Source organism: Epinephelus fuscoguttatus, linkage group LG6 (genome assembly GCF_011397635.1).
Source record: "Epinephelus fuscoguttatus linkage group LG6, E.fuscoguttatus.final_Chr_v1".
Lineage (NCBI taxonomy): Eukaryota > Metazoa > Chordata > Actinopteri > Perciformes > Serranidae > Epinephelus > Epinephelus fuscoguttatus.
This window is the reverse complement of record NC_064757.1, coordinates 46,620,843-46,645,698: the sequence shown is the minus strand read 5'-3', so window position 1 is coordinate 46,645,698 and position 24,856 is coordinate 46,620,843. Positions and strand designations below refer to the sequence as shown.

General features: G+C 45.0%; 4 protein-coding genes across 5 annotated transcripts; 2 read left to right on the top strand and 2 right to left on the bottom strand.

Moving 5' to 3' along the window:
• Positions 1-204: 204 nt before the first annotated feature.
• LOC125890889 (uncharacterized) lies at positions 205-2,459 on the top strand. 2 transcript variants are annotated; one of them, XM_049579780.1, is made up of 2 exons: positions 205-353; positions 1,302-2,459. In XM_049579780.1, exon 2 carries the CDS (start codon positions 1,311-1,313, stop codon positions 2,151-2,153), a length of 843 nt encoding a protein of 280 aa, XP_049435737.1. In that variant the 5' UTR covers positions 205-353; positions 1,302-1,310; the 3' UTR covers positions 2,154-2,459. The 2 variants fall into 2 exon arrangements, with proteins under 2 accessions (XP_049435737.1, XP_049435735.1); XM_049579778.1 differs by lacking the exon at positions 205-353 and adding an exon at positions 1,008-1,198 and having other exon boundaries at positions 1,302-2,261.
• Positions 2,460-3,319: 860 nt separating this feature from the next.
• entr1 (endosome associated trafficking regulator 1) lies at positions 3,320-14,264 on the bottom strand. The gene is made up of 10 exons (XM_049579776.1): positions 14,087-14,264; positions 12,234-12,346; positions 12,031-12,111; positions 11,812-11,906; positions 11,544-11,700; positions 8,765-8,838; positions 8,563-8,674; positions 8,367-8,429; positions 4,359-4,498; positions 3,320-4,061 (listed from the first exon to the last, which is right to left on the bottom strand). Exons 1-10 carry the CDS (start codon positions 14,130-14,132, stop codon positions 3,971-3,973), a joined length of 972 nt encoding a protein of 323 aa, XP_049435733.1. The 5' UTR covers positions 14,133-14,264; the 3' UTR covers positions 3,320-3,970.
• A 70-nt stretch (positions 14,265-14,334) lies between these two features.
• chek2 (checkpoint kinase 2) lies at positions 14,335-19,371 on the top strand. The gene is made up of 14 exons (XM_049579767.1): positions 14,335-14,488; positions 15,071-15,395; positions 15,496-15,620; positions 15,723-15,855; positions 15,950-16,040; positions 16,127-16,223; positions 16,451-16,504; positions 16,780-16,844; positions 17,146-17,245; positions 17,337-17,423; positions 17,510-17,673; positions 17,760-17,875; positions 17,972-18,057; positions 19,122-19,371. The coding sequence occupies exons 2-14, from the start codon at positions 15,080-15,082 to the stop codon at positions 19,329-19,331; spliced, it is 1,644 nt and encodes a 547-aa protein (XP_049435724.1). The 5' UTR covers positions 14,335-14,488; positions 15,071-15,079; the 3' UTR covers positions 19,332-19,371.
• A 208-nt stretch (positions 19,372-19,579) lies between these two features.
• gstt2 (glutathione S-transferase theta 2) lies at positions 19,580-24,712 on the bottom strand. The gene is made up of 5 exons (XM_049579785.1): positions 24,443-24,712; positions 22,578-22,665; positions 21,672-21,822; positions 21,014-21,190; positions 19,580-20,066 (listed from the first exon to the last, which is right to left on the bottom strand). The coding sequence occupies exons 1-5, from the start codon at positions 24,564-24,566 to the stop codon at positions 19,920-19,922; spliced, it is 687 nt and encodes a 228-aa protein (XP_049435742.1). The 5' UTR covers positions 24,567-24,712; the 3' UTR covers positions 19,580-19,919.
• Between the last annotated feature and the right edge of the window lie 144 nt (positions 24,713-24,856).

The following is a 24,856-nucleotide window of genomic DNA, read 5'->3' as shown; positions in this document are numbered from 1 at the left end:
TTGAAGTTATATGAAACATGTCCAGTTTGTTTTGGACCCACTGAGAGTCTGAGTGAAGGACTGAGGTCATCATAAACTGCCTCAAAAGAACAGTCACTTTTTTCTGGCAGGAATTCAAAGGTTACGCCTCTAAAAATGAGGTCTGAGTAACACGGATAAACAGAACAAGTCAATATTTGGACGAGGTTTTCTGTTAATGTCTGACCTTCTGAGGAAACCACTCGTCACAGGTGATTTCACAGTAAATCTGAGTGTCTCTCAGCGCTATAAAAGGCATCTGACTCTGTATGAACAGAACTCAGCAGCTCTGGAGGCTTCATACGACACAACACTCACCACCTGCACACACGTAAGTATGTCTGATATTTACTTCATGTTTTCATTTACAGATAATTTGGGAAAAGTCTGCTGATACAAAAATGAAATTACACATCCAGAGAAGGAACCAATGAAGGATTTAAACACTGATTCATCTGTCGATGATTTTAATTTATTAACTGTTTAGTTAATCAGATTTCTTTACCTCAGTCAGACTACAAATCTAAGTTTTCTTTTGTCAGTCAATCAATTTTATTTACAAAGCGCGATATCACAAATCACAATTTGCCTCACAGGGCTTTACAGCATACGACATCCCTCTGTCCTTATGACCCTCACAGCTGATCAGGAAAAACTCCCCAAAAAACCCTTTAACGGGGAAAAAACGGTAGAAACCTCAGGAAGAGCAACTGAGGAGGGATCCCTCTTCCAGGACGGACAGACGTGCAATAGATGTCGTACAGAACAGATCAGCATAATAAATTAACAGTAATCCACATGACACAATGAGACAGAGAGAGAGAGAGAGAGAGAGAGAGAGAGAGATGCAGGTAATGACAGTAGCTTACAACAACATTGTTGAAAGTAATAATATTATAGTTATAGTTCTGGTTACTGTGGTACAATATGTTGAAAGTATGTATTAATACCTGGCAGTATACATGTGTGACAATAGTCATATGTGTATAATAACAGAAGAAGTATGACTAATGACTAATGATGGCAGCAGCAGCAGGAGGCATCTGGCAGGACCACGGCAGCAGCACAACCACACACGTCACGCTGTCCAGGCACCGCTGTGATATGAGTTAATCTGAGAGACAGTGGAGCACAAAGGCTCCGGAGAAGAAGCCGAGTTAGTGACATGCAGAATGGCCAAGTTAGTTGTTAAATGTTCACTGACTCTGAACAAACACAACATATCATTTAAGCTGCTTTTATTTTGAAGTGACGCTGATGACTCTTCACTTCCTTTGATACAGGAACCCAAAATGTCCTCATACATCTCAGGTGTGGAAGTTTCCCTCAATGACTCCCAGGAGCAGCAGCTCTTAAAACAAGGCTTCACCAAAATCAAGGTTGACGTGAGTCAGGGGGTCGGACCGAACCGAAGCTACATTTGGTTCAAGATGGGCAGCGAAGCCATCACCAGGATCCAGCTCACATACATGCAGGACATGCAGCCCGGCCTGATCTCCGAGGGATATAACAAGATTGACAAAAACCTGAACCCTGGAAGTGGAGACTACATCAACCTGTGGTTCTATAGAGGTCACCTTAAGTCTGACGTTCCCATTGTGGAGCTCAGCGTCACCAACAACCCGAAGGAGGAAGCCCAGATGTTTGGGCAGGGCTTTGAGAGACTGGCCTGTGATCTGACCCTGAAGACTGGAGGGAACAGGGTCTACCTATGGATGAAGAGAGAAGTACCAACTTACATCTGTGACGTCACTGTCACCGATAACTTCGGTGCAGACGCAGACTACTTCCAGAAGGGTTACATCCGTATGGACAGAGGAGTGGGAGGAGCTTACATCTTCATGTGGTACCTTCAGACCACGGACGCCCAACAGGCGCTCAAAGATCTGCAGATCTCCACCAAGGAAGAAGAGTACCAGCGCTTTAAAAGCCAACACTACGACCTAGTGAGCGTGAAGCTGAGCGATGAGAGCGCAGCCAACTCCACCTATCTGTGGTACAAGAGAGACGACCGCATCAGGGACCTGGCCATGATCCTCGATTCTGCGGCTGTGGTCCTGTACGAGGAGGCAGGGGTCAAGGTCATTGACAAGAACCTCGGCAAAGGTGTCGCGTTCCTGTGTTTTTATTGCTGAGAGTCGTCATGGTAACAGAGCTGGGCACGCCCACCTACCCCCGAGGAGAGACAGCTGGAGTTCAAATTATCATTTGTTGTTAGATTCTGTGTGTCTCTTTATGATGTGATTAAATCTGTCCAAGTATCAGAACGATTCATGAATGTTGATCTTCACGTCTGTGTTTGATTTAATAAATGAAATCAGTGTGATGTCACAGAGCTGATGATGTATCTGATAACCTGAAACTATCAGAGGCCTATTGATCGATTACTGTTCATCACTTCAACACAATCAAATGATTTCAAATGATTATTCTTTTCTCAATAAAATCTCATCTGCATCTGAACTGAGTCTGATTTTGCTTTAAAGTTTCACATCCAAACAGGAAATGGTTACTGAGCTTTTCAAGTGCTGAAAATATAATAATAATAATAATAATAATAATAATAATAATAATAACCCTAACCCTATACTATGACCTTTTTTTCATGATTTTGGACAAAATGCTTTATGATGAAGTTTTTTCATGATTTGGGACGACATGTCAAAGTGTAGGATAAAAAAAAGCTCATAGTAATATATGTAAAAAATGTCATAGTGTAGTGTGCAAGAAACTGTTAAAAACAGATCATAGTATGGTATATAAAAAAGGTCATAGTATAATATGTCCAAACAAACTGTATATGCTATATTATGACATTTTTCATGATTTTGGACAAAAAACTTTATTATGACGTTTTTTCATGATTTTGGACAACATGCTATACTATGACTTTCTTTTCTTGTTTTTTGGACGGCATGCTTTATTATGACGTCTTTTGTGATTTTGGATGACATGCTACACTAACTTTTTGTCATTTTTGACGACATGTCATAGTGTAGGATATAACACAAGGTCATAGTAATGTATAAAAATGTTGCAGTGTAGTGTGCAAGAAAAGGGTCATAGTGTAGTATGTAACAAAAAGTCAGTATAGTATTGAAAAAAGCTCATAGTGTAATATGTAAACAAGGTCATAGTACAGAATGTAAAAAAAGGTCATAGTGTGTAAAAAAAACAAGGTCAGTGTAGTGTGTAACAAAAAGGTCACAGTATAGTATGTTAAAAAGGTCATAGTACTGTATGTAAATAACGGTCATAGCAGTCTACACAAAGAACAAACTGAATCTTTTTTTACAGCAAATCAACAGATGTATGTCATTTTATTTATTCAAAAGAAACAAAAACAGAACAATCTCTTCCTCTTTGTGAACTTTAATTGGCACAAATAAAACTGAAGTTCAGTAAACATCAGAACACGTGTGTCACTTCCTGTTATTATAAAACATGTTAGTATGTCAACTGTGCCACATTTTCAGATGTTTCATTTCATGTTTTAGCATTAGCTTAAAGCTAACTCAGGTACATACATTCATGTTTTATATTGTCCACAGTCCCAAAATAAAATCAACTGAATGTCTCAGTCATTTCTCTGAATGTAAATACACAGATATTATATCATGAATGAGTTTATTTAATGAGCAGACTTCATAAATGATCAATAACAAGAATCAAAGCTGTTTGAAACTTCATATTCAATGACACTGTAAATTCAAACAATCCAACTAATCAGCAGCCAGAAGTCCTGCAGCTGCTGTGATGTCATCAAAAGTTCATATATTCACTTTCAAAATAAAGTGCCTGTGAGGAAACATGACGGACCGACTGAGACCCGCTGACCTCTGACCTCACAGTTTGTTCGTTCAGGAATGTTTCCATGGAAACCACGTCCTCCTGTCCATCAGAGACGAGCGTCTGTAGGAGGTCCAAAAGAGGTCTGTGGGTCTGGAGGAGTTCAGGACTCTGAGTCGAGGGTGGAGATCTTGTCAATGGACTGCAGCAGCTGAGAGACCAGAACGAGAGTCTCTGCTTCCCCCATCAGCTGACTGAAGACAGACAGACAGACAGACAGACAGACAGGTTACAGCTGTCTTCACTCTTCTTCATGAATATTATCAATCAATCAATCAATCAATCAGTTTTATTTATAAAGCCCAATATCACAAATCACAATTTGCCTCACAGGGCTTTACAGCATACGACATCACTCTGTCCTTAGGACCCTCGACGATCAAACATCAACTAGAGTCTGCAGCTCACAGCTGATTGGCTAAGACCTCTGACACACCCACCAAACAACAGGACACGTATCACAGGACCTGTTACTGTTGACAGGTACTGACCGGATGGAGGAGTGGGCGTGGCTTGCTGTCTTGTTCAGATACTCAGATGCCACCTGAGCGTTGTGCCTCATCGTCGTGACAACCTCAGACTCTGCTGCCTTCAGACTGACATTCTCGGACCGCAAGGAGTCAACCTCCGCCTGAAACACACACAACAAATATTAATATTAATGTGTGACATTTCACGACATGCTTTATTATGACGTTTTTGCGTGATTTTGAACGACATGGTCTACTATGATGTTTTTTCGTGATTTTGGATGACATGCTATACTATGACGTTTTTGCATGATTTCGGACGACATGCTATACCAGGGGTCTGCAACCTTTGCCATTAAAAGAGCCATTTTTGACCAAAAATAATTTGAAAAAATCTGTGTGGAGCCGCAAAACATGTTTGAGACTTATAATCAAGGTAAACAGCCTATTAAGTCTAAATTAGCGTATACTTATGGTCTAAATAAGCATTCATTAATATGTTTTACCACAAGGTGGCCACTGTGCAGGGCACTATTAATAATTATCTGGTACTTAAATTTTGCAGAGCTGGCAGTGAGAGCAAACAAATCTGTCAACGCACTACTACATTCTCTATTTTATTCAATTTACTTTTTTGGATTTGGCATCCATAGCTAACCAGCCACTGCTATCGAGGTTCAGCGACATTTGGATTCATAGAAGGAATTTCCATAGACTTCTTTTCTCAAATGCTCAAGGAGCCACTGGACAGGGGCTGAAGAGCCACATGTGGCTCCGGAGCCACAGGTTGCCTACGCCTGTGCTATACTATGACGTTTTTTCGTGATTTTGGACGACATGCTATACTATGACGTTTTTTCGTGATTTCGGACGACATGCTATACTATGACGTGTTTTCGTGATTTGGAACGACATGCTATACTATGACGTTTTTTCGTGATTTCGGATGACATGCCATAATATGATGTTTTTGCGTGATTTCGGACGACGTGGTATACTATGACGTGTTTTGTGATTTCGGACGACATGCTATAATATGATGTTTTTGCGTGATTTCGGACGACATGCTATACTATGACGTGTTTTGTGATTTCAGACGACATGCTATAATATGATGTTTTTGCGTGATTTTGGACGACATACTATAATATGATGTTTTTGCGTGATTTCGGACAACATGCTGTACTATGACGTTTTCGCGTGATTTCGGACAACATGCTGTACTATGACGTTTTCGCGTGATTTCGGACAACATGCTGTACTATGACGTTTTTGCGTGATTTCGGACGACATGCTATACTATGATGTTTTTTCGTGATTTTGGACAACATGCTATACTATGACATTTTTTCGTGATTTCGGACGACATGATATGACGTTTTTTCGCGATTTTAGACAACATGCAATACTATGAAGTTTTTTCATGATTTTGGACGACATGCTATACTATGACATTTTTTCGTGATTTTGGACAACATGCTATACTATGACATTTTTTCGTGATTTCAGACGACATGCTCTTCTATGATGTTTTTTTGTGATTTTGGACAACATGCTATACTATGACGTTTTTTCGTGATTTCGGATGACATGCTATACTATGACGTTTTTGCGTGATTTCGGACGACATGCTATACTATGACTTTTTTTGTGATTTTGGACGACATTCTATACTATGACATTTTTCGTGATTTTGGACGACATGCTATACTATGACATTTTGTCATGATTTTGGACAACATGCTATACTATGACGTTTTTGCGTGATTTTGGACGACATGCTATACTATGACTTTTTTTCATAATTTTGGACAACATACTATAATATGATGTTTTTGCGTGATTTTGGACGACATGCTATACTATTACGTTTTTTGTGATTTCGGACAACATGCTATACTATGACGTGTTTTCGTGATTTGGGACGACATGCTATACTATGACGATTTTTGCATGATTTTGGACGACATTCTATACTATGACTTTTTTTGTGATTTTGGACAACATGCTATACTATGACGTTTTTAGCATGATTTTGTACAACATGCTATACTATGACATTTTTTCATGATTTCGGACGACATGCTATACTATGACGTTTTTTCGTGATTTCGGACAACATGCTATACTATGACGTTTTTTCGTGATTTTGGACGACATGCTATACTATGACGATTTTTGCATGATTTTGGACGACATTCTATACTATGACTTTTTTTGTGATTTTGGACAACATGCTATACTATGACGTTTTTAGCATGATTTTGTACAACATGCTATACTATGACATTTTTTCATGATTTCGGACGACATGCTATACTATGATGTTTTTGCGTGATTTCGGACGACATGCTGTACTATGACATTTTTAATGATTTTGGACGACATGCTATACTATGACGTGTTTTCGTGATTTGGAACGACATGCTATACTATGACTTTTTTTTCGTGATTTCGGATGACATGCCATAATATGATGTTTTTGCGTGATTTCGGACGACGTGGTATACTATGACGTGTTTTGTGATTTCGGACGACATGCTATAATATGATGTTTTTGCGTGATTTCGGACGACATGCTATACTATGACGTTTTTTTCGTGATTTCGGATGACATGCCATAATATGATGTTTTTGCGTGATTTCGGACGACGTGGTATACTATGACGTGTTTTGTGATTTCGGACGACATGCTATAATATGATGTTTTTGCGTGATTTCGGACGACATGCTATACTATGACGTGTTTTGTGATTTCGGACGACATGCTATAATATGATGTTTTTGCGTGATTTTGGACGACATACTATAATATGATGTTTTTGCGTGATTTTGGACGACATACTATAATATGATGTTTTTGCGTGATTTCGGACAACATGCTGTACTATGACGTTTTTGCGTGATTTCGGACGACATGCTATACTATGATGTTTTTTCGTGATTTTGGACAACATGCTATACTATGACATTTTTTCGTGATTTCGGACGACATGATATGACGTTTTTTCGCGATTTTAGACAACATGCAATACTATGAAGTTTTTTCATGATTTTGGACGACATGCTATACTATGACATTTTTCGTGATTTTGGACAACATGCTATACTATGACATTTTCGTGATTTCAGGCGACATGCTCTTCTATGATGTTTTTGTGATTTTGGACAACATGCTATACTATGGCGTTTTTTGATTTGGATGACATGCTATACTATGGCGTTTTTCGCGTGATATCGGACGACATGCTATACTATGACTTTTTTTGTGATTTTGGACGACATTCTATACTATGACATTTTTCGTGATTTTGGACGACATGCTATACTATGACATTTTGTCATGATTTTGGACAACATACTATAATATGATGTTTTTGCGTGATTTTGGACGACATGCTATACTATTACGTTTTTTGTGATTTCGGACAACATGCTATACTATGACGTGTTTTCGTGATTTGGGACGACATGCTATACTATGACGTTTTTCGTGATTTTGGACAACATGCTATACCATGACGTTTTTTCGTGATTTTGGACGACATGCTATACTATGACGATTTTTGCATGATTTTGGACGACATTCTATACTATGACTTTTTTTGTGATTTTGGACAACATGCTATACTATGACGTTTTTAGCATGATTTTGTACAACATGCTATACTATGACATTTTTTCATGATTTCGGACGACATGCTATACTATGACGTTTTTGCGTGATTTTGGACGACATGCTATACTATGATGTTTTTGCGTGATTTCGGACGACATGCTGTACTATGACATTTTTAATGATTTTGGACGACATGCTATACTATGACTTTTTTTCATAATTTTGGACGACATGCTATACTATGACGTTTTTTCACGATTTTGGACGACATGCTATACTATGACGTTTTTCATGATTTTGGACGACATGACGTTTTTTTCATAGTATGTTGTGATATTTATATCTGCTCTCTATGGAGTTCAGTCAGATTTATTTTATGAATTTAAGTTCATACAAAATGCCTGCCTCACCTGCAGTTGCTGCAACTCCAACTTCAGTTTGTTCACACAGGTCTCTGCTTTCACTGCTCGCTTCTGTAGGACAGACAGAGGATGGTGAGACAAAGACAGAGACAAAGATACAACAGTAAATCAGTTAAACAGGATGTAACAGTTGCTCAGGGGTCCCTAACAAGGTGGACACAGGTGTCAGGTGAGTGCTGCTTACCGTCATCAGGTGCAGGTTCTGCTCCACAGAGTGAACCATGCTCTCCAGATCCTGAGCCTCCTTCTCCTCCTGACGTGTCCTCTGCAGCAGCTCATCCGACAGATCTGCCACCCTGACAGGGAGGACAGAGGCATGATGGGTAAACACTCTGGCACTGACAGCGTCTCTGATTGGTGCTTTGGTTTGATTGGCTGGTGCTCACCTTTGTTCGTTAAGCTCTGATCTCCTCTGCAGCTCCCTGATGGATCTCCTCAGAGTCATGTTCTCCTCCTTCAGCTGGAACCAAACACCGTTAGTTTAGTTTGGAGGGTAAAAACATGAAGTGGCTTATTCCTGACTTTGTGTTTTTCCCAGGTTCCCTGAACTACACACTGATGCATTTACAGACATGTTAATGATGTGATTCATCTTTGTTGTTCTTATAAATAAAGAAATAAACGTCAAAGTGTTTAATAATCAACAGGTCTCCATCATCATCACTTTTTCTAACGTAATGTCGTTCTGGAAAATCTTCATGTGACACAACAAAACCAAAACAAGCAAAGAAAATAGAATCATCTTTGTTGTTCTTATAAATAAAGAAATAAACATCAAAGTGTTTAATAATCAACAGGTCTCCATCATCATCACTTTTTCTAACGTAGTGTCGTTCTGGAAAATCTTCATGTGACACAACAAAACCAAAACAAGCAAAGAAAATAGAATACATACAGACAGGTAGGTCCCTCCGTCAGTCAGTCAGTCGGTCAGTGGGTAGGTAAGTTGGTACGTAGGTAGGTAAGCCGATAGGTCAAAAGGTACATAGGTGGTCTTTGGTTCGGTAGACAGGTAGATCAGTACATTGTTCAGAAGGTAGGTAGGTAGATAGGTAGGTAGGTAGATGGATGGGTAGGTAGGTAGGTGGGTAGATGGATGGGTAGGTAGGTAGGTAGGTAGGTAGGTAGATAGGTAGGTGGGTAGATGGGTAGGTAGGTAGGTAGGTAGGTAGGTAGGTAGGTAGGTAGGTAGGTAGGTGGGTAGATGGATGGGTAGGTAGGTGGGTAGGTAGGTAGGTAGATGGATGGGTAGGTAGGTGGGTAGGTAGGTAGGCAGGCAGATGGATGGGCAGGCAGGCAGGCAGGCAGGCAGGTGGGCAGGTGGGCAGGCAGGCAGGCATGTAGGCAGGTAGATGACGGCAGGTAGGCAGGTGGGCAGGCAGGCAGGTGGGCAGATGGATGCAGGCAGGTGGGCAGATGGGTGCAGACAGGTAGGTAGGCAGATAGGCAGGTGGGCAGATGGGCAGGCAGGCAGGCAGGCAGGCAGGCAGGTGGACAGGCAGGCAGGCAGACAGGCAGGTGGGCAGATGGGCAGGCAGGCAGGCAGGCAGGTGGGCAGATGGGCAGGCAGGCAGACAGGCAGGTGGGCAGATGGGCAGGCAGGCAGGCAGGCAGGTGGGCAGATGGGCAGGCAGGCAGGCAGGTAGACAGGCAGGCAGGCAGGCAGGCAGGTGGGGCAGATGGACGGTGGGTGAGGGATGGTAGGTAGGCAGGCAGGTAGGCAGGCAGGCAGATGGATGGGCAGGTAGGCAGGTGGGCAGGCAGGCAGACAGGCAGGTGGCAGGCAGGTGGGCAGATGGGCAGGCAGACAGGCAGGCAGGCAGACAGGCAGGTGGGCAGATGGGCAGGCAGGCAGGCAGGCAGACAGGCAGGTGGGTAGATGGACAGGCAGACAGGCAGGTGGGCAGGCAGGCAGGCAGGCAGACAGGCAGGCAGACAGGCAGGTGGGCAGGCATGGACAGGCAGACAGGCAGGCAGGCAGGCAGGCAGGCAGGCAGACAGGCAGGCAGGCAGATGGGCAGGCAGGCAGGCAGGTGTGGCAGGCAGGCAGGCAGGTGGGCAGATGGACGGCAGGCAGGTGGGCAGGCAGGTGGCAGGCAGGCAGGCAGGCAGGCAGACAGGCAGGTGGGATGGGCAGGCAGGTGCAGGTGGCAGGCAGGCAGGCAGGCAGGCAGGCAGATGGATGGGCAGGCAGGCAGGCAGGCAGGTGGGCAGATGGATGGGCAGGCAGGCAGGCAGGCAGGCAGGTGGCAGGCAGGCAGGCAGGCAGGCAGGCAGGCAGGCAGGCCAGGCAGGTGGCAGGCAGGCAGGCAGGCAGGCAGACAGGCAGGTGGGCAGCAGGTGGGCAGGCAGGCAGATGGATGGGCAGGCAGGTGGCAGGCAGGTGGGTAGGTAGGTGGATAGGTAGGTGGGTAGATGGGTAGGTAGGTAGATGGATGGGTAGGTAGGTGGGTAGGTAGGTGGGTAGGTAGGTAGGTAGGTAGGTAGGTAGGTGGGTAGGTAGGTAGATGGATGGGTAGGTAGGTGGGTAGGTAGGTGGGTAGGTAGGTGGGTAGGTAGGTAGATAGGTAGGTGGGTAGATGGGTAGGTAGGTAGATGGATGGGTAGGTAGGTGGGTAGGTAGGTGGGTAGGTCAGGAGGTAGATAAGTGTAGATAAGTGTAGACATCCGTTCCTTCTACACCATACACACTGATTACCACTGTACTGTTGGGTGTATTGACCCTTTGCTAAGCTCCGCCTCTTTGTGATGTCAGCATGGAGCCCATGATGTCACTTCCAGAAGGAACATTAAAGTTTTCCAAAAAGGAGAAGTGATTTCAAAGAGAAGACAACAGAAGATCTACAGATTGTGTCTGAAGGAGGAGTCTACTGAGCACAGCCTTGTTCCAGCCGGCCGATGCTGCGCTATGATTAATAGCCAATAACACGTTTGTGTTTCTGTATCTGTGTCAGCGTCACTCAGTAAACACGTTCAGCTCCTGTAACAGTGAATCACACGACACTACGACTGTGACATGACCTGAGACGAGGAGGAAACATCAGCATACAGACAGGTGGCGGTCCTGTGATGCATTCAGGAGCACGCTGGAAACAAAGAAACAAAAACAAACAGCAGCAGACCCTGAACGCCTCATCCTCACAGTCTGACCGCTCTGACACGTACCTGCTGTATCTGACTGCTCCGCCCACTCCTCTTCCTGCAGGAGGTGACTGGTTCAGCTATGGAGGTCTCATCATCTCCTTCATAGTTCTCTCCTCCTCCTCCTGCTCCTCCTCCTCCTCCTGCTCCTCCCTGCTGGATCTCAGGTTTGGAGGAGAACCTGTTTTCATTCAGAAATGTGGCACATGATGTGATCCCAACAACATTACAACCATTAAGCTCCGCCTCTAATGTAACAGCAATCAACCAATCAGTGAATAGCATGACTCACCTGGTCTCCTCCTCGTCGTCTTCCTCCTCCTCTGTGTAGAGGGAGGAGGTGCTGTCTACACCTGACTGGAAGCTCCGCCCCCACTCCTCCTCCTCCTGATTGGACACACACACACACACATTAGTTGTTCTCTCCATATTCACTGTCCTCCATTTTATCTCAGTGCGTCCTGCCCCCAGACAAGGGTACACTGTGATGTCAGTGATGATGTCACTGTACCTGTGGTGCCAGAGAGGACTCAGAGAAGAAACAGCTCCTGACCTCAGGGTCAAAGGTCACGCTCCCGACGTCAAACGACCTCTGAGAGAGACACAGAGACAGATGGAGTCTTTAACAAGAAGAAGAAGAAGAAGAAGGAGGATGATAACAGTAATAATAATAGCTGGTTCTTCTTCTGTGGTTTCAGACTGTAACTGTTGTACCTTACTGTGTCCCTCCTGGTCCTGGTCCTGGTCCTGGTTCTGGTTCTGGTTCTTCCAGCGTAGAAACTCTCTGAAGGAGAACGGGTTCAGGTCCTCGGCCTCCACCTCCTCGTCTGCTCACAGGAGGCATCATGAGGAGGATCATTATTATTATTATTAGTAGAAGAAGAACTCAGAGCCGTTTGCCTCTCAGTGACCAGCAGGTGGCAGCGTGACATCACAGACACTGCGGATGCGTTCACTGACCCTCAGGACAACATGGAGGGTCTGACCTGACCTCAGATCAGCTGATCAGTCTCTATAAACACAGAGTAGTAGAAGTACTACAGTACTGTTATTACAATAAAGTAATCAGAGTACCAGTCGCCATCCTGCAGTGATGTCACTGATGTCTGAACATCAGTGACATCAGCTTCAAACATCACGAGCACATGATCATCAGTTGGACAGACAGACAGACACACACAGAGAGACAGACAGACAGAGAGACAGACAGACAGACAGACAGACAGACAGACACACACAGAGAGACAGACAGACAGACAGACAGACAGACAGACAGAGAGACAGACAGACAGACAGACAGACAGACAGACACACACACACACAGAGAGACAGACAGACAGACAGACAGACACAGAGAGACAGACAGACAGACAGACAGACAGACAGACAGAGAGACAGACAGACACACAGACAGAGAGACAGACAGACAGACAGACACACAGACACACAGACAGACACACACACAGACACACACACACACACAGACAGACACACAGACAGACAGACACACAGACAGACACACAGACAGACACACAGACAGACAGACACACAGACAGACACACACACAGACAGACACACAGACAGACACACAGACACACACACAGACAGACACACAGACAGACAGACACACAGACAGACACACACACAGACAGACACACAGACAGACAGACACACAGACAGACACACAGACAGACACACAGACAGACAGACACACAGACAGACACACAGACAGACACACAGACAGACACACAGACAGACACACAGACAGACAGACACACAGACAGACACACAGACAGACACACAGACAGACACACAGACAGACAGACACACAGACAGACACACACACAGACAGACACACAGACAGACAGACACACAGACAGACACACAGACAGACAGACACACAGACAGACACACACACAGACAGACACACAGACAGACAGACACACAGACAGACACACAGACAGACAGACACACAGACAGACAGACACACAGACAGACACACAGACACACAGACAGACAGACAGGCACACAGACAGACACACAGACAGACAGACAGTTGGATGGACCCAGCAGCGTCGTCTTGCTCAGTTTGACCCAATGATGTCATCAGGAGGACGCTGCTGGAGTCTGACTGACGATCATCATCATCATCATCATCATCATCCTCCTCCTCTTCATCATTACAGTTTCAGTAAGAAAACACGACTCAAAGACTCAAAGACAAGTTTTATCAACAGAGAGAATTAAAGGAAGGTTTTGTTTGTTTGTTTTTTAAATAAGAAAAAAACAACAACCACATATTTTACAGACGACATGCTGCACCTTGTTTTAAAAAGAAAACACGATTTATTGTTTACAAACATCAGTTAAATTAAGTTAAATATAAAATACACCCCCCCCCCCCCAATATAACAACGAACTGACCGTTGGTCCACTGACGAACCTCCGCCGCTGAAAATAGTCCCAACACAGTGCGATCACTGACACGTGACCACCCTCTGTTGTTACCTATAAACATGTATGACATGTATGATATAAACATGTCAACAGTTTGTGTGTGACCTCACCGTCTGTGATGATCAGAGTTTTAGCAGCACTCCTCTGTTTGGACATGACGTCACACAGGTGTGCAGACGGACAGGTGTTTGAGTCATCAGTCACTTATCGATCGGTATTGATCATCATCGGGATCATGCGTGAGCGTCTCGCGCCGTGTCTCTGCTGCAGGACCCTGAAACCAGACCCGGAAATACACCCGCCGCTCCAAACTCACGTGACGGGTCTGAGAACTTCTCATTGGCTGGGACGGTCACATGACGCAGGACGAAAACACGGCACCAGGAAGTGCGTTTCATGCTCGAGCCCGGTAAAAAGAAAAAAAAGAAAAAAGGAAAAGTGTCCCCACGTGTCCCGGTCCGCGGCAGTCCGGTGTGTTTACCTGCAGAGACCCGGAGGAGACCGTCTGAACGGTGAGTGGACGATTAACGGTGGTGCACGAGGCCGAGTTAGTACGGCTCGGCTCGGCTCGGCTCGGTTCGTCCCGGCGGGGATATGAGGTGGGTCGGAGGGTTGGCAGCGGATATGGAGCTGGGTCGCTTGGTTCTGGTTCATATTCAGGTCTAATGCGGGTCTCCTGACCCGGGTCTGGTCTCAGGTCAGTCTGAGGCTGCAGCTCACACACCGTCAGTCCAGAGACAGATTATCTCCACACACCGAACTCCATTAACAAATCCTCTAATTTAACGTCAACTCGTCCGCGTGTTGGCTGAGACTGAAGCCGGATGTGACTCAATGAGCTCCCTCATTAAGAAGCTGTTAGTTGTTTATTTCATGTTGATTTAAAGCCGAAGTGAAGAAGAGTCCAGACGGTCTGTGACACGTGTCTCACTCTTGTTCTCCGTTTTGGTGTTGTCAGTTAACGGGCCTTTGTTTTTAAAATAGGACATTTTCTAAAAGCAGTTTGGCGCGGAGCTTTTCAATGTTCCCTCTGATCATGAGGCTGAGGGGCGTGTCTACAGACTCCAGTATGACGTCATGTGTTTATTCTGCAGGGCTGGGAGATGTCTGAGGAGGCTCCCAGTGAGGGGGACCAGCCCCAGTCCACCCAGTTCCCGTCCCAGGCCCAGTCCACTTTGTCCCCATCCCAGGCCCAGTCCACCCAATCAACCCAGTCCACCCAGTCCCCGTCCCAGCCCAAGTCCCAGCCTGGTTCCAGTTCTTCCAGTGGGCCAACATCAGGCAGCCAGTCATCCAGCGGCTCGGGGACGCTGAGCAGCGTGGACACCATCCCTGTCACCCTGCCGTCTGTCCCCGAGGAGCCCGAACCACAACCCTGGGGCCGCCTGCTGCCGATGGCCCCGGGCTTCAGGAGCCTCGGTGAGCCCACACGTGCTAACATGCTAACAGTGAGGCTAATGCTAACACTGGTACTGTTTGTTTCTTGTTGTTGATTGTTTGTTTGTTTGTTTGTTTACAGACTGTTTTGAGGAGCAGTACCTGTTTGGACGCGGTCCAAAGTGTCACTATGTCCTCAGAGATCCGAACGACAAAGAATCCAAAAAGTTCCGAATCTACAGCAAGAAACACTTCAGGATCTACAGAGTGAGGTCACTTCCTGTTTACTGATGATGACTGAGTGAAGGTGTGTGAGTGTATACCCTGACCGTAAGTGTGTGTGTGTGTGTGTGTGTGTGTGTGTGTCAGGAGGGCAGCGAGGTGTTTGTGGAGGACTACAGTAACAACGGGACGTTTGTTGACGGGATAAAGATCGGTCAGGACAGGAAGCTTCCTCTCATCAACAACGCCGTGCTCGCTCTGGCTGAGCCACGAAACAAAGGTGAGACACGGCTGAACATCTGAACAGGTGACTGTGGACACAGGTCTCACCTCATACTGTCTGTCTGTCTGTCTGTCTGTCTGTCTGTCCACAGTGTTTGTCTTCATGGACCTGATGTCCGACGATCAGTCCAGTTTACCCAGAGAGCTTCAGGAGAAATATCTGCTGTCTCGACGCATCGGCACGTGAGTCACTGTTCACGCCACCATGATGTCACTTCCTGTGCTCTGACACACTGAACTTAGTGTGTGTGTGTGTGTGTGTGTTACAGAGGAGTGTGTGGTGAGGTCAAACTAGCGTTCGAGCGATCGTCCTGCAGGAAGTTTGCGGTGAAAATAATAAACAAGAAGAACTTCCAGTCTGAAGGGGTGAGTCATCTCGTCTGCTCTCTGATTGGCTGAGAGCTCTCCTTCTTCCTCCCCTTGTTTCCTTCCCTGTTTCCTTCTTTCCTTCTGGTGAGCGATGAAGCTGGTGTTAGATGGGGAAAAACATAAAAAAAAACTACAAAGATGGCGTCTGAACATCAGACTCACTGATGACCAGCGGCAGGTCAGGATGGTGATCATGTGATCTGTTTGTTTTTGTCCAATCACAGACGGCGACACGAAACGCACAGACAGAGATCGAGATCCTGCAGAGAATCGACCACGTGAGTCTGACACCAACGAAGAAGAGACAAGATCACACACACTGACCCTTTAAGAGACGTTACTAATAACAACAATAATTACTGTTATTAATGGTTTAATGACTGTTAATTAATTATTATTATGTAATAATTCATATTTTCAAATATTTTAAATTTAGTTATTAATTATTCAATAATTATTTAATAACTTAGTATTATCAGTAATCACTGATGGTGTTTTTATCCTCTCCTTATTCCCTCTCCTCCTTGTCTCCTCCTCTCCTTGTGTCCTGCAGCCTTGTCTCATAAAGACGGAGGACTTCTATCAGACAGACGACAGTTATTACATCGTGTTGGAGCTGTGAGTCAGCTGATCATCATCAATAAGATCAATAAATGTATTGATTCAGTTTCACAGAGCTGCTGCTGATCACACTGATACTGGTTACCAGTCTGATACTGGTAGATGTTATGGTTTATCTTTAAGGCTAATAAAGTCCTGCCTGTCTGTCTGCCTGTCTGTCTGTCTGCCTGTCTGCCTGCCTGCCTGTCTGCCTGTCTGTCTGCCTGTCTGCCTGTCTGTCTGCCTGTCTGTCTGCCTGTCTGTCTGCCTGTCTGCCTGCCTGTCTGTCTGTCTGCCTGTCTGCCTGCCTGTCTGTCAGGATGGAGGGAGGAGAGTTGTTCCACAAACTAAAGACTCAGCAGCAGCTCAAAGAATCCGTCACCAAACTTTACTTCTATCAGATGCTGAAAGCTGTTCAGGTGAGACAGAGACACTGTTGCTGTGGTAACCACCACACACCTGAGTCCACTGTGTGTAACTGTGTGTGTGTGTGTGTGTGTGTGTGGGCAGTACCTCCACAGTAACGGGATCATCCACAGAGACCTGAAACCTGAGAACGTCCTGCTGTCCTCACTGGAAGACGTCTGTCTCATCAAGGTACGCTCACCCTCATCTTCATCACCCTCATCACCTTCATCACCGTCCTCACACTCCTCATCAGACTGTGTGTCACTGTCCCTCAGGTGACAGACTTTAACCAGTCCAGGATCCTGGACTCGACCCTGCTGATGAGGACTCTGTGTGGCACTCCGTCCTACCTGGCACCTGAAGTCTTCACCCACGCCACCAGCACAGGATACGGCCTCGCCGTGGACGCCTGGAGCCTTGGTGTCCTGCTCTTTGTCTGGTAGGCTCACGCCTGTCTCTACCTGTGTCATGGACGTCTGTTACCTGTCCCTCAGGTGTTAACCTGTCTGTCTGTCTGTCTGTCAGTCTCGGAGGTTATCCTCCGTTTCATGAGAGTTTTGGTCACCTGACGGTCACAGAGCAGATCATCAGAGGAGAGTTCATCATGGTGCCGTCCAAGTGGAGCCACATCTCTGACCAAGGTACGACTGTCATCATAGTGTCCTGTCTACTGTGACAGTGCTGCAGTGCTCACTGTGTGTGTGTGTGTGTGTGTGTGTGTGTGTGTGTGTTTCCAGCGAAGGACGTGGTGAGGAAGCTGCTGGTTGTTGATCCCAGTAAGAGGATGACTATCGAGGAAGCTCTGCAGCACCCGTGGTTACAGGTAACTACACCTGGTCCACAGTCCTGCTGCTGTAGGGCTGTGACACCTGAGGAAATTCAGCCTGAACTAAAGCTCGTCTCCACCAAACCCTTTCAGTCCAGTCCCTCTGGAACCAGCAGTAAGCCTTCAGACATGGTACCTAGACCCTGGGTGTGTTCAGACAGTCCTCTTAAATGTGGGCGGGGTTGTTGTCACTCACTGCTCCGTCCAGCACTCGCTGTATTTCCTCATCAGCGGTGACACAGATGGAAGTCTGCACCTGGTTTATCGTCCACAGAACGAGGCTGCACGCCCACATTTTCACAACAAAATAGAACAGGCTGCAGTGAGAGTCTCTCTCCATGGGATATTTCAAAATAGCAGCTTTGTGCATTTAGTCCTTCTCAGGCAAGCTCAGGGGTTTAGTGTTGCTGTAGCTCACAGGAAGTGAGGATTAGAATATATGACCTTCACATAATCCGCTCCAAATGAATCTATATTTTTAAAGTCATTACTAAAAGTGTGTGTCATATAAAAACTAAAGTGATGGTCAAAGTTGTCACAGTGAAATTTAAGGTGTGCTGATGGATTCACGTCATCAACTCATGCATTGAGTAACATTACAAGTTAACGTTCCACCTTAAAAGTTGCCGGCAGTCGGCCCAGTGAATGAAGTGATTTTTTTCTCTTTCATTTTATAGTTGTAGTTTACTGATGTATGAACAGAGGTTACATAAAACCAGAGTGAGCGTCCTCTACTGACCAATCAGACTGCAGGGTTTCTAGCTCCACCTTTTAGTACCAGATCTGTGTGCTAGGTACCCCAACAGAGGGGGGACCAAACATGGGGACGCTAAGGAACGCTTCAGGTATTTTTGGAATAATCTGAAAAGTTAATTTTGCAGCTGGAAACATACACGTCATGTCATACAAGTCTTATTTAACAGGTGTCGTGGCACCAAAGGACGCACCGCCACAGTGATGAAACAGAGTGTTTTCACTTCACATAATCTGGTGATGAGTGATGAAACATTGTGAAGGTGCATGATGGGAGATGTAGTCTCAGTGCTGTTGTCTGTGTTCAGGATCAAGAGATGATACAGACGGCTCACAGACTCATGTACCCCTCTGATGCTGCTGCTGTGGCCCCGCCCCCCGGACCCTCCCCCCAGCAGGAGGCGGAGTCATCCTCCGTAATCTCCAAAAGGAAGAGAAGAAGAGATGAAGGCGACAAAGATGAAGGGGAGGAGCATCCGGCTAAACGGAGCCAAGCCCCGCCCCCTGACCCACTGTAAGGACCAATCAGATTCTGCCATTCCTCAGGTCATGTGACTCAGATACTTCACTAACTGTAAATAAACATAATGTTTTTCACTGTTTGAAAATTTTATTCTTCAATAAAGTTTAAATATTAAAATCATATTGACTGATTATTGATCAAAGTTCACTGATGACTTCACGTGAAGACAGTCAGGGGGCGGGGCTTTACACTGTTAGTGTTGTCATGGCGACAGTGAGTCAGATAAAGAGACAAAGACCAACATGAAAATAAACTATTTATTTATTTGTTACATTTATTATCATTCATAAAGTTATTGAACCTGTCAGCTGATTCTGAGACATTTTATTTACAATCACAAGTTTGACTGAAGCTGTTTGTTTGTTTTTATTTGTTTAAATAAAGTTCTGAATCAAACTGAAGACGTGGATCATGTGACCGTCATGTTTTCCTGTCAGCTGATAATTGTAATTATTGATTTAAGGTTTAATGAAAACAGAAAAACTTCACATAGACTGAACTGATCAGACACACCTGTCCTCTTCATCATCATCATCATCATCATCATCATCAAATGACTGAATGATTGCTCCTCCATGTGACATCACAGCTTGGCTTTGCGACGGTCTCTGATGCTGTACAGCACGGCGTGAGCACGGTCGAACGACTCGCCGACGGCCGACTGGACTCTGCTCTTCCAGCGCTGCAGCTGTGGACGCTGCTGCAGGACGTCTCTGCCCCCTCCCAGAGGCTGCAGGGAGACACACTGGGCATGCTCAGAACCAGCAACCAATCACCAAGCCCCTCTAACATTTGACAAAACACACACACACACACACTGGCCCTTTTTACACTTCCTGTTCAAGGCGGGAATGTGACGGTGTTATTCTGCCTCACTGCTCTGTATAAAGGGTTCGATCACAGAATGAGGGGACAGAGACACAACAGCCCCGAGACGTCTGTATAAATGTGACAGCCAGTAGGGCGGGACGGGTGTGACGCTCTGATGACATGTTCAGTGTGTGACCCACCGCAGGAGACTCAGAAATTAGCAGTTAGCAGCTAACTCAAAGAGGAAGAACAGCAGCTGTTAGCAGTTAGCAGCTAACTCAAAAAAGAAGAGCAGCTGTTAGCAGTTAGCAGCTAACTCAAAGAAGAGGAACAGCAGCTGTTAGCAGTTAGCAGCTAACTCAGAGAAGAAGAGCAGCTGTTAGCAGTTAGCAGCTAACTCACAGAAGAAGAACAGCAGCTGTTAGCAGTTAGCAGCTAACTCAAAGAAGAAGAACAGCAGCTGTTAGCAGTTAGCAGCTAACTCAGAGAAGAAGAACAGCAGCTGTTAGCAGCTAACTTAAACAACGAGGTCCAGGAGCTCCTTACCCTCCGAGCAGAGGACGAGATCAGCCGCCATATAACAGGGACACTAAATGATTGTTATTGACATGTGATGTCATTGTTATTGTTTATAAAGAGCTGCTGACACGTATGTTATATGTCACACTAGAGGCTGATGCTGTTGTGTTACATGTCACGTCTCTTTTGATTCTGTGATGTCATCCTGCTGAATGGACGGGGTCGCGGCTCTATGGCGCCACCTCTGTGTTAAAAGGGCCGTGTGTGTTTCCAGCAACAGCACCTGAGGGGGGAGGGGCTTAGGGAAGAATCGGATGATTAATATGTCAACCAATCAGAGCGACTGACCTGCATGAGCTCACAGATGGCGAGGAGATCGGCCACAGTGATGTCATCACCACACAGGAAGGGCTGTCTGCGGAGGAACATGGTCTCCAGTTTATCCAGAGTGTCGTCCAGCTGAGACAGAGCACGAGTCAGACGCCCCTCGTCCACCTGAGAACCGGTCTGAGCCGGGAGGAGCACCTGGAGCACGGGAGGGGGCGGAGTCATGAACCTGACCAACACAGTGATCATCATCATGAGGTGATTCATGTGACGCGTTTCATCGTTTTCCCGCCTCAACACTGAACTGACGTCAAGAACCGAAGGGAGCTCAGAGAGCGCTGATGAACAGACGGAGGTAAAACACACTTTGTGAGGTTACACCGACCTCAAGACCAGGAAACAGGAAGTGCTAACATGCTAACTCATCTCTGGGTGTTTGGACTCAACCCTGCAGCCATCTGTTGTTGTTGTTGTTGTTGTTGTTGTTGTTGTTGACAGTCATTGATCCTGAGTTTGATTATTGATGTGTGTTTGGTCTGTGTGTGATCAGACAGAGGGTTGTGTCGATCCACAGACTTTCAGACGATTCACTGACTCAGCTTAACACGACTCATCTAAATCAATCAATCACCCATCGATCAGATGTGTTCACTGTGTGTGTGTGTGTGTGTGTGTGTACCTCCAGTATAAACACTTTGGCAGCGTGTGGTCGTGTGTTGGTGTGATGCCACGCCGTGTACTCGTCCACTCTGGCTCGTCTCTCTGGTTGCCGTGGATACCAGTGCTCCGGGACGTTGTGTTTGGTGGCCAAGTACTTCAGGATGGCGTCACTAACACACACACACACACACACACACACACACACACAGTAAAGTCTCACTAACAGCTACAAGAGCAGAGCGAAGATGATGATGATGAAGAATCCTCAGTTTTGTTGCTTCGACAAAAAAAAAAACACAGTTTAAAAACACACAACAACTTAAGTTTTCTCCTTAAATATGACACAAAAGGCTTAATTTCTCCTTAGCTGAGGGACTTATACAGTTGCACAGAACCCCTTAAGTTTTCCTTAGTTGAGAAAAACCCATTTACTGTTACAGGAGATTTTACAGCAGTGACGGTTTCCATGGAGACTGTTTGTTTGTTTGTTTGTTTGGACTCACAGACTATTTTTTTTTTTAACTTGCTTTGGTTGCTAAGGTCTTTTGTGCAACAGTCTAAGGATTACTTTAGCTTAAGTGAACATTTTAAGGATTCCTTAGGTGTAAGACCAACATCAAGAGAGAAACATAAATACTTAAGTTAACATTTTAAGGAAACTTAAGAAGACTTAAGGGTCTTTTGTGCCAAGGATCTAGGGATTCCTTAAGTATAACGCCAAAACAAAGAGAAACCTTAAATACTTAAGTGAACACCTTAATGAAATCTTAAGGAAGACTTAAGGGTCTTTGTGCAACAGATTTTTTTTTTTTTTTTAAGGAAACCTTAAGTAGGACTTTACGGGAAATCTTAACTTAAGGTGTTTTGTGCAACCGGCCCCAGAATGTGTGTGTGTGTGTGTGTGTGTGTGTGTGTGTGTGTGTACCTCTCAGTAAGGACGAAGCCGTTGTCCACCATCACAGGAACTTTTTGCATCGGGTTCAGTTTGGTGAACTCTGGAGTCCTGTTCTCTCCTGCACCAAACCAGCACAGAGAAAAAGCTAAAACCAAACTCCCTTATATTTAGGTACGTGTCTTGAACGAGTTACTTCTTATAAATATTTAGGTACATGGCTTGATGACAAGATGTCTTTTAATGTACATATGGACAAATTGCTGAAGAAGCTTAGGCTGAAACTGGGTTTTTTCTTTCGTTTAAAAAAATGTTTCCCATTCGAAGCCAGAAAGAAACTTGTGCAGAGCTTGTTGTTATCTGTTTTGGATTATGGAGATGTGATATATATGCATGCAGCATCTTCCCTGCTTAAAAAGCTGGACTCTGTTTATCATGCAGCAATCCGTTTTGTAACGAGTGCGGGCTCACGCACACACCACTGCACCTTATATGAATCGTTAGGATGGCCCTCCCTATACCAGAGGAGAGAAGTACACATGTTGACTTTTACTTTTAAAACATTAGTAGGTAAGTTACCATCTTATATCTCCTTTTCTTTTTAATCGAACACCTACAGCACTAGACGAGCAGCAAATGGGATGCTTTTAAATGTTCCCCGGATGCAGTCTTGGTAAAACCTCATTTTCTTTCTATGCCCCCTCATTACGGAATGAGTTGCAAGATAAAATTAACCTGCTGTCCCTCCCTACTGTAAATGTGTTTAAAGGTATTTTAAAATCAGCCCTTCAGGAAACGTGCAGTTGTTTTAATTAATGTTCACTTACAATTGCCCTTTACTGTTGATTTTTTATATTTCATGTTTTCATCGTATATGTATGTTTTATTGTTTTATGTATGGAACTTATATGTGCTGTCTTGGCCAGGACTCCCTGGAAGAAGAGATCTTGTATGTCAATGGGACATTTCCTGGATAAATAAAGGCTAAATAATAAACAAATAAATAAGGAATCCCTTAATTTAATGTAACACGACATGTTGTTCAGCACACAGACCAGACTGACAGGAGCCTTTCAAACAGTTCGACATTATCATGACATCACAGTGACGTAATTTTGTCACATCTTGAGCTTCAGTTTCTGAATTCACCAACTCTCCTTCACTCCTGAGACAGAGTCCGGGTCCGGACAGAGGAGCGCGAGTCCCGCCTGAAAACTGTCATTTACCTGAAACATGAAGCTGCCTGTGTTTTTATTTCTGAGCCGAATTTATCATCAGAACATTCTGGTTCCTGACATGTGTCTAATTTTATGTTAACATAACAAACATTTGTACATTTCACAAATTAATCTAAAACCTGACAGATTTTTCATTAAGTTTTGTTTGGCGTGTTGAGCAGGATGTGCACCGCGCACATGCGACAACAGGTCAGTGACGTAATTTTGTCACATCTTGAGCTTCAGGTCTGAATTCACCAACTCTCCTTCACTCCTGAGACAGAGTCCGGGTCCGGACAGAGGAGCAACAATAACAACGCCTGAAAACTGTCATTTACCTGAAACATGAAGCTGCCTGTGTTTTCTATCTTCTTCTTCTTTATCATCAGAACATTCTGGTTCCTGACATGTGTCTAATTTTATGTTAACATAACAAACATTTGTACATTTCACAAATTAATCTAAAACCTGACAGATTTTTCATTAAGTTTTGTTTGGCGCGATAAGAGCTGTGATGTGGATCAGAGTTCACCGGGTCAAAGGTCGCGGTCACCGAAACTCCTTAAACTCTTTAAGGGCCACTAAAATACACAGCACCGAACATCACCACCGACTCTTTTTTAACAGCAGGATAAGATTTACTGAAGGATACAGTTCCCGGTTAGTCGATTAGTCGCTCACCTCTCCGCAGAGCCACGGTGCGGACGGTGTGCGGGATGTTGGTGGTGTTGAGCAGGATGTGCACCGCGCGGCACGGCTGCGACAACAGGTCCAGGTACACCTCCAACATCCGGCGGGTCGCCATGGAGACGCCACGGGTCTGTACCGGAGACAGAAACGGAGAGGTAGAAAACAACAACAATAACAACAACAACAGGTCAAAGTAACAAACAGCTGCTCCTCTTCCTCCCTTCCTTCTTCTTCTTCTTCTTCTTCTTCTTCTTCTGTGTGTGTGTGTGTGTCTGCGGTGAGCACAGCTCCGCCCCCTGCAGGCCGCTCTGCGCACTGCAGCAGCTTCAGTCTGCAGCTGTGACGAAACACACACACACACACACACACACACACACACACACACACACACACACACACACACAG